At 36.9% G+C, this 9,668-nt stretch overlaps 1 protein-coding gene across 1 annotated transcript; it reads right to left on the bottom strand.

The window, feature by feature from the left end:
• Window positions 1-5,703: 5,703 nt before the first annotated feature.
• LOC110924020 (U-box domain-containing protein 5) lies at window positions 5,704-9,170 on the bottom strand. The gene is made up of 6 exons (XM_022168067.2): window positions 8,888-9,170; window positions 8,713-8,781; window positions 8,202-8,387; window positions 8,003-8,110; window positions 6,719-7,506; window positions 5,704-6,636 (listed from the first exon to the last, which is right to left on the bottom strand). Exons 2-6 carry the CDS (start codon window positions 8,761-8,763, stop codon window positions 5,904-5,906), a joined length of 1,866 nt encoding a protein of 621 aa, XP_022023759.1. The 5' UTR covers window positions 8,764-8,781; window positions 8,888-9,170; the 3' UTR covers window positions 5,704-5,903.
• Between the last annotated feature and the right edge of the window lie 498 nt (window positions 9,171-9,668).

Genomic DNA, 9,668 nt, shown 5'->3' with positions numbered 1-9,668 from the left:
AAGCCCAAAACAATAAACAGATAATAATCTTGTGCGACAGAAGACATCTTGTGCGACTGCCCAAGATGTCTTGTGTGATCGGATCGGATTGTGTACTCGTGACTTGGGCTTTAAGGCCCAACAGTATAACAACATTGAGCAGGTGTGTGTGTGGCCCAACATGTGGTGCGATCATACATATTAATCATCCTGTGCGGCCCAGTCACAACAAACAACAACTATCCAGCCCGGTCCATGTGTCTTGTGCGACTCGCTTTGGGCTTGAAGGCCCAACTGTTAAACACTTGCAGCATGTGCGATCCAGCAGGCCTTGTGCGACTGGATGTGTCTTGTACGACTGACCAGCCTTGTGCGAAGGAGGTCTTGTGCGACTAGGGGCCTTGTGCGACCGATTAACAAACTTTCGTTAATCAAGCAATCAGTTACATCCATTCCATAATTTACTAAATTAGTTACATTATTTCCAATTTAACATATGTCAATCAACAGGTTTCCAGCCAATCGTTTAGCATAGAATCGATCAAACAAGCACATTACAATCGTTTTCTCAAGAACCCTAATCGGACCAAATCATGAACAACATCTTATAACATTTACCTATCGGAATTAAGGCTTTCGATCACTATAAGCAAACCAACGAACAAAAACCATAACAGCCGACTAACATCTATTCGTTTCCAAATCCCATCATACAAATCCGATTCATAAGAACATAATAACATCATATAGACTGATTACATACATAACCCGATTCACTAACATGTCAACCAGCTAACAATCCGAATTGCATAACATAACATAGGTTAATCATCTATTCAGTTCTTAATGGTAACATCCGATAAAGTGCACATGTGAGCCGGTTTTATCACAATCGATCATACAATATTACTAGTTCATCATGCAGTACATAGGAATCATAATATCATCTAACACACAAATACAACAGAAATCATGAAACAATTAGCAATACACTAACCGAATAAGAGGATTGGAACAAGAGTTGATCCAAACGAGAGTCTTTGGTGTCGCCGGCTTCGAGAGAGAGAAGAGAGCAAGTAGGGTTTTGTAAACTTGTGTGTGTATTGTGTTTTGCAAAGAGTGTGGGGTAGTTACCATACCCCAAGTGTATACGAATGGAGGATGGGCCGTCCCAAACATGGGCTGCCTTAAAGTCCGGTTACAAGCTTTACGGCCCAAAGGGCTTGTGCGATTGGTGGGTGTTGTGCGATTGGGTCGTTCTTATACATGCATACCATACACACAACATAAAACACATAACACAATAGCATTCAATACATCAATCATATTATTCACATAATCAGTCAAGTTCATAAAGTAATCAGTCAAGTTCATAAAGTCGTGTCGTGTTCACGAATGTTACACAAAGGTAGGTTCGGAATTACGAGTTGTCACAGTATCCCCAACTAAAAAGAAATTTCGTCCCGAAATTTGGTACGCACTCACTGAGAAAGCTAGATAAGTTAAAGCTAGGTAAGTTATATCGTTTGCTGGTTTTCCTGGGGTGTCACAATGAACCTCATATATATATATATATATATAAAGGGTCAGGATTTAGAGAAAACGGTGGAAAGTGTGAGAACTGAGAGAACGCTTATGGATCGTCAGATCAAAACAATCCATGTACTAGATTGTGCGGTGGCGTTTTCGTCAATAACATCAATTTTATTATTTGGGACGCGCTTCATTAAGGGTAAAAGGGTCTTTTACCGCTCAAATTCAAAACGCCATAAAATGACAACACGCCTGATGCGTGGTTGAAAACCGGTGTTCGTTAATGCTTAAGTTGATGTTTTTACTTGACTTTTAATCTTGAATAGCCTACTTTTAATTAGATTTGTGTTTTGCAGGTTTAATGAAGTTTAAGGAGCTTTTCGGGAGCTTTACGGATCACCGGAGCGAAAAACGGATCACCGGGACATTAAACGGGTCAACCGGGAGTTCAAGAAGCGAAAATTGGAGAAACAGAGTTGGACAAGCCGTCGGCGACGGGTATAGGCCGTCCCCGACGGGTTCGGGAAATGCCCGTAAGCCAAAAACCCCCGTATCCAGTCAATTAAACCGTCGGCGCAACTTGAGTTTTTGGGGACCCGTCGGCGACGGGGTCAGGCTCGTCGGCGACGGGCATCAGATTTTGCTGGCGTGAATTTTTGGTTTTTGGGTTTAAGGATCGAGTTCTATTGGTCATGATGCATTGAATTCCGGGAGTTACACATCTTGGGGAGTTTGAATCTTGTTCTTGGAGCCACAACCACCCATCTATCATCTATCATTCAACTATTACAACCTCTAGCAACCGAATCAAGAATCATCACCATCATCAATTCTTGATAATCCCCAATTCCTACATAACCCTAATTCTTCATCCATTCACCATTTCATCACCACCAATCATTCCATAAAACCTAATCATTCACCATTCCTCCATCCTTCAAGCTTCAAGATGATGCAATCCGCATTCCAAATATCCGGTGATCAAGCTTCTTCAACCATGAGCGGCTAATCATCTCGGTTTCACCCCGGTGTAGGTAGTTGTTAATTTTAGGGTTTCAATTTGTTCTTGTTTCATCTTAGTGACAGTTTGTATTTGATTTTTGAAACTTTGGACAATAGTATTACATTTGTTTTCAAAAAAATAAAATGCCATTAAAAACAAACGCCAAAAATTAGTGATAAAACGCGTTGGATATTACAGGAAGAAGAAACAACACAGTAACTGAATTTCAGTTATTAACATTTATTAGAAGAAATTCTCTCCTAAATTACGCGCCAAAAATATCATTATATAAACGACGTAGAAACATCGCTTCCATAATCACTTCAATCTATCCATTTCTACAAAAAACATCTTTAACCAAAAACGCCAATTTAACCAAAACGCCAAAAATGCTAATAATCGTTTGGTGGAGATACACTCTGGCAATCAGGCGATTCGTCTTGCGTTTTGACAACAGAAGGAGGGTGTTTGTTAGGACAATAAAGGCAATTTTGAAGATGGGAGAAGATGTACATAGGGGTGTCTTATCCCTTGGCATCGCTCTGGACAACGAATGCCATGAAACACATATACTTATGAAAGCATTAACAAGGAAATTTGGATCAATCAAAGTAGATGTAAAGCCAGACCCTGTCATGACATCATAGCGTTTTGATGATTAAACAGACATGGTGACCATTATATACGACAGCGGAGAGCAGGACGTCTACTGGCTTGAAAACATCATGACAAAGCAGGGGCTTGGTTTCATGAAGGAATTGCATAACGCCACTTGTTTGAACACAGAAATGGACTCAAAATTGGAGTTAATGCAAAACATGTTCAAGTGGAGGCTTCAGAATCTTCAGGAACAAGAAGCCGATGAAGGTGAAGGTGATGACATGGATGAAGATCCAGATGAAGACTCAGAGGAAGAAGATGACGCAAGTGATGGATACTTTTCGGATAAAGTACCTTCTGACGAAGGGTTTTAATTTTTTTTTCTTTTGTGTAATCTTCATTTTTTTTAAGATAATTAAATGATATATTTCTCTATTTATTTGCAAAACGCCAAATAAATACTAAAAAAGGTTATTGCTTACAAAATGCCAGAAATAACAAAAAATATTTTTCCTGCTTAATATTTTATTTTCTCCGTTATTGTATTTTGTCATCTTGGTCTGCATAACGCCATTTAAAAAAAACACTAAACTTAGAAGATGAGACGTCTATCACCTATAAAGCTGATCAAAACAGTAAATACAAAAATAGTAACTGAAAAGACGGTTACTTTATTACTATCATTTATTACAATAAAAAAAGTCTCGTCTAAACTACGCGCCAAAAAACTCCTATAAGAGAGGGGTCTATACACAATGAATTGATCACACCCAGAAAAACAAATGTCATATCCTCTAGAAACCACTCACTTTAAAACGCCAAAAAATGTTAGCTAAAATAACCACAAATGGCAAAGCTTTCACTGAATGGATTCTTCTTCTGAGGGAGTTATCTCAATAATATTTTGCTGAATGAGATGGACAAATATTCAAGAAAAAGAGACTGATGATAGTGATATGCCATCATGTGAGCTTTGTTCTTGATGAATATCGGCATGGAATAAATGGATCAACACAAGTGTAAAATGCTATTTTGGACTCCATTATTATAAATAACATCAAGCAAGAGTTGATTTTCAATGACATGCCACCAAACAAGAATATCACACCAAAACACAGGATGCCACTAAGCAGCTTCGTCTAAAAAAGACGGGGTTTATGTAGGAAAGTTGGCATCTAGCATTCTAGCTAAGGTATTCAAAAAGGTTCAAAACGCCAAAACAAATTCAAGAAGAAAGAGGCTGATCACAGTGAAGATTCAGAAGAGAAATTAGATTACCATTTTTAATTTTTTTTTATTTTCATTTTATATTGTTTTGTTATTAAGTTATATATTGTTTTGTTATCTAATTCTCTACAAATAAAATACATTATTATATAAAACGCCAAAAACTACAAACACCAAAACGCTAGTAGTATGAAAACTCTGAGAACGGGTGCTGGCAAAGCACCTTGTCAAATGTATTAGACGCCAAAAAATTCACTAAACGCCAAAAAAAAAACATTTGGTCTTATTGTAATCTTATGAAAATATTAATGACTCGTAGTGAATTATTATACAAAACGCCAAAAAATTGACCAGAAAACGCTATAACGCCAAAAAATTATCTATGTGACACAAAAACAGTTAATTCAACGCCAAAAAGTTTAATAAATACAATTAACGCCAAAAAATCTTAAACGCCAGAAAATGTTATAGCGCGTTGGGAAAATATAAGAAGATTGAAAAGACAAAAAAACCCCTCGGACCCTGATCATGTCCCGCGCCACGTGTTTGGCCAGAATGCGTTCTCACACTTTTGGGCGTTTTCTCCTGATCCCGTTTCTATTTATAAACACTATTTATAAGATTGTATGCCTTGACAAATACACATTTGACTGAAATTTGACCCGCTTCACATGTTTCACCTGTGTGTAGAGAGAGAACCTTGTTGATGTCGACGTGTCACGTGATCAGGGGTTTCATGATGAGCAATAGTAATAGCCCCATTGCTAAGGGGTTTCGCCACTAAGAACCAATTAGATTGCTAAACGCGTAAAATAATAAACTCAGCCAAACGTGCACTCTACACTCTCCTAACTTAACTTGGTTGATGTATATCATGAAACACTTTGGTCAACAAGTCAATCCAACTACACTAAAATATCTAATAGACTAGAGAAGGATTGAGGTTGCCAGATGCCTGAATGGCGCATGGTACTTCAATGGTTGTTAACTTATATGGTTTCATCAGTGGTTGTTTGAGGTTTTCGATTTCGCAACTGGAAAGTTGGGTATCGATGACTTAGGTAAAACAGATGGTGATACCGCTGCAGACTGTGGTGGGGAGATCCAAATGGTAGCCTTTGAGCAGAAGTTGATGTAATAGATGTTTTGTGTGGTCGTTCCTTAAATCGTGGTGGTTGGGTAACTAGCTCAGGGGCAGGAGCTAACGCAGATTGTAACAACCAACGTAAACGAAAACAGGATCCCGAAGGCTTATTTTCGGACAATGTTTCTTTTCTAAATGCTGAAAAATGCTACAAAAGAAATAAAATTGTTCTAAACTCAATAATATGGATCATGTGATAGATATCATAACATGAATAGGAAGAATTGCTATTAGTTTCATACATTAGAAGAAGGCCACCAAACAAAACCTACTCGCGAAAAATATAAATAAATAACGGTTCATGAACATGCCGCAAATGCAAGGTCTACCAAGAGTCAAAAATAAAAGAATATAACTATAACTTCTTTTTTACAGTTGTGCCATAATCTTCAACTAAGAAACGAAAACTAGCTACCATTAAGACTTTCTAAACATTGATTTTATCCCACGAAACAACCCACCCGATGACTTGGAACTCGTTTTAAGGCTACCATCTGTGCTTCCAGAAGTGTCGGAAAGACTAGATGTTTGAGAATGATCATCAGGGGTGTTATTTAGTAACCTGAGCAACTCAACCGACATCGACTTACACTTACAACTTCCATTTCCTGACAAATAACCCAACGCTGAAACGATACCATCTTGCAACAAAATTTTACGCACTTGTTCATGTTGGTAATATAACGAGGTTAGAATCTCAAGTGCGTGTTCTTGTTCTTCAACCTTGTAATCTAATTCAAGAAGCTCTCCAATGGATGTAATACAGCTCTCGTTTTCAACAAAATGAGCTGCAGCTTCTTCAATGGCGCATAGATTTCCGAAGATTTTGACACAGCAGCCAGACAACAAAAGTTCATCCAAAAAGGGTACCAAATGTTGTATGAATCCTAGGTAAATCATGTGGTGTCCTAGATCTTCGTGAGCCGAAAGATTACAAAGTACTCTTAAGCCCACATGGTGGTGATTGCTCTGTTGGTTTTTTATCACTTCTAGAAGGAATAATAGAATGCCGGATGTCACAATTTCACAAGTGTAACGTCGTTGGCAGGAGAGCACTTCTAGAACTAGTAACGCTTCTTCGGTAATATCTGAATCTAGAAATAGCGAGAGGTCGCTCATTACACCTTTTGGTAAACGTGGCATGTCGGTTCTGTATGATATCGAGTTAGTGAAATTTAATATAAATATGGGATAAATAGCAACACATTCTATTTAAAAATGATGAGCATTACCTGCAATCTTTCAAGAACATCAAAAGCAACTCCGCTCCTTGTCTTTTTGCTCCGGAATCACCTAACCGATGAGCCTCTTTTACAAACTTAAGAACCGGGCTAATGTAACTTGTAGATACAAAAAGATGAGATTCTTGATCATCTTTCAACTGAGTTTTCACATCTTCAATTGCCTTTCGCCTTGCGGCCCAAGGAAGCACAGAAAGATTTCCAAGTATGAACAAGTTTGGCCCTAAGGGATTACAGTTAAATCGCTTATGTTTTTCTTGGATCTCATCAAATCCATCTTCAATGCCAGCATCCGAAGATACGATCGAAACATTGTCTACTTGTAGATTTAAATCACCTAACGAACTGTTGAAACTGGGTACCGAGCTAGAAGAAGAAAGTACACTCAGGTGACGGTTTTTGAACTTCAAAGGCGTTTCAAGTGAATCAAAAGCATCGTCCTCGTCACCTTCAATGCTTTCGGTTTCTTCTTTAATTGATTTACCGTATTTTAGCACAAGATATAACAAATAGTTCAAGATTTTCTTTTTTGCAGGGTCCGTATCCAAGGTTTTGCTCAGTTGCTTTCGTATGGATCGTTTTTCTATCACGATAGCTAACGGGGATGTAATGTGTAACCTCGGAGCTGCAAACTTGAAAGCTTTGAGTTCCTCAAGTTGAGCAAATTTTGATGCTTTTATGTCTTGATGGAGTAAAGCTAGCAAAACTCTCCCTGCTTCATCTTCTGAGGAATCCAAAGTAAATACTACACTTTTAATATAGTCAACAATCTTGGATATCTGCAATAATTAACATAAGTAAAGAAAGATTAAGAAGTTGTACTTCCATACGAGCCCACCAATTGTCATAAGTATATGATAAAGAATGTTTGTTAAATTCGCAGGTTGGCACAAACACGACCTGTTTAACCCGATTTTTTTTCACTTTATTACTCTATAATTATAATTGTATAACTAAAAATACCGAGTTATGTAAAACAATTATTTTCAAATTATAAAACTTGATGTAAACTTTATTTTAATTTTTGGCATAAAACAGCTAACCATGACAAAATATGGTTAGGTGTTTTACGCAAAATTGAAATAAAAATTGACCCGTTTAAACGAGTCAACTCACAAACCTGCCAGGTTGACCAGAAGCCGGCCCGTTTAGCTAAACATGTTTGTGGGTTTGACCCAAAATTGACCCAAACCCATGTAGGCTAAACCCAGTGTCGCAAAACCGTTTAGACTAAACCCAGAATTTCATGTTAGGTTCGAGTTGTGTTTTACAAACCTGCGCAGCCAATTTTGGTTCCACCATGTTTTGAAGTTGGCCCAAACATAATTCCAAAGAATAACAAATTCTTTCACACCTAAAAATTATCTTCTCTCCACTAATTGCCTGGAAATTATTTTAGTTAAATCAAGAATTAGTTGTTAGAACTCGGAACTCATAAATTAATATAACTACAATATTAAGTGAAAAAATTTACCAAGTAAAGTCTGCTGGACTCGGAACAATTGCGAAAAAGCAATTCACATTTTTCCATACACTTGTGTAACGAGCACAACGCCTGTAATCCCGACTTGCATCGTGGTCGAGCAGACTCAAGTGCTTTGAATATTTTTGTTATTTTTTCACTAATCTTTTTTAATTCCAAACATGCTAAACTGTGCACCTGTTCAAATGAAATATGTCCTAAAGTTACATAAATATTTCATAATATATAAACCATAAACTACTCAAACCAAAAAACATAAAAAAAAAAAAAAAAAAAAAAGTCTTTTTCAGGCCAATTAACCATAGAAACTGTAAAAGAAGCTACACAACTATGCAAGTCTGCAAGTGATGAATATGTTTTATGCACTTCAATTTAATCTTAAAATTCACTTTTTAAATAAACATACCCATAAAAGTTTAAATTATTTAGCTAATAAATTGCTAACCAAAATTATAAAAAAAAAAAAAAAAAAAAAAAATTGGTTAGTGAATCAAATGCTTACTTTCCAAGAACTTGCAGAATATGTATGTTCCCCAAGATTAACACCTGTCATATTTCACCACAATATTCTCTGCAAACACAATTTTCATACATAAAAAAAATCAAGAAACCAAATAGCACAGTGAATATCATCTAAACAACAATAATAATAATTATTAAACACAAAAACCACTCACACACAGTTAGTGCTTGGTGAATAGGAAGTGGGTCGGGTCAGGATCCATCAAGTAACCACAATCCAGTAAAGAAGTTGTGGCGAGGTTTCAGTGACAACTGAGTTTATAATAAGGGGAGCAAAATAAAATATCAGCGACGGCAATGGTGACGTGAAAAGAGGTAAAAAAAAAGTAGAGGTTGATCGAGCGAGTGCTAATAGCACAAGAATGGAATCTGTGAAGAGATAGTGGTGAAGATATGAGACGAATGGGTCAATTGATCCGACATGTTGTGGAAGTTTGACAGGTTCCTTTTGACTTTTGCTTTTTGTTATGTTGTCGCTGTTGTGTAGCTAGCTGGCTTTGGGGTCTACTCCTCTCCATCTGATGTGATGACACTACATATTGGTCCATGTATGTATGAAGTGAATTTTACTGGTAAATGTATGAATATCACTTTTCTTTTAGAAGATTGTCTTTAAATTATATTTGACTTGTCATATCTCATTTTGAACTAGTTGGGTTCCTCGCGCTATGCGGCGGAAACTCGGTCAGTATGTTACGTATTAGTACTCGCTATAGCAATAGTAAGAGAAAACCCAAAAAATAAAATTGTGATATGCACAAAACAATATCAGTTCATGTTTTTATTTATTGGAGACCGTAAAGACGAATACCTATCAAAACGTGGATACCGGTTTGGTTCGATACGATATGGTGCGATATCGGTACTCATTTAGTTTACTATGAAAAAAAATATTACATTTTGAATACAACTCTGTTTGAAAAAAAAAAACGTTAT

The sequence above is a fragment of the Helianthus annuus genome, chromosome 16 (assembly GCF_002127325.2).
Source record: "Helianthus annuus cultivar XRQ/B chromosome 16, HanXRQr2.0-SUNRISE, whole genome shotgun sequence".
In the NCBI taxonomy this organism is placed as follows: Eukaryota; Viridiplantae; Streptophyta; class Magnoliopsida; order Asterales; family Asteraceae; genus Helianthus; species Helianthus annuus.
The sequence above is the reverse complement of the archived record's forward strand: the minus strand, read 5'-3'. Positions and strand labels throughout refer to the sequence as shown.

Bases quoted from the DNA above. Each gene is read 5' to 3' on its own strand.
- LOC110924020 (XM_022168067.2), bottom strand. From the start codon at position 8,763: ATGACAGGTGTTAATCTTGGGGAACATACATATTCTGCAAGTTCTTGG. The intron at 7,507-8,002 runs GTTTGTAAAACA...TAATTATTGCAG, and splicing joins AACCAAAATTGGCTGCGCAG to ATATCCAAGATTGTTGACTA. The intron at 6,637-6,718 runs GTAATGCTCATC...GATATCATACAG, and splicing joins ATGTTCTTGAAAGATTGCAG to AACCGACATGCCACGTTTAC.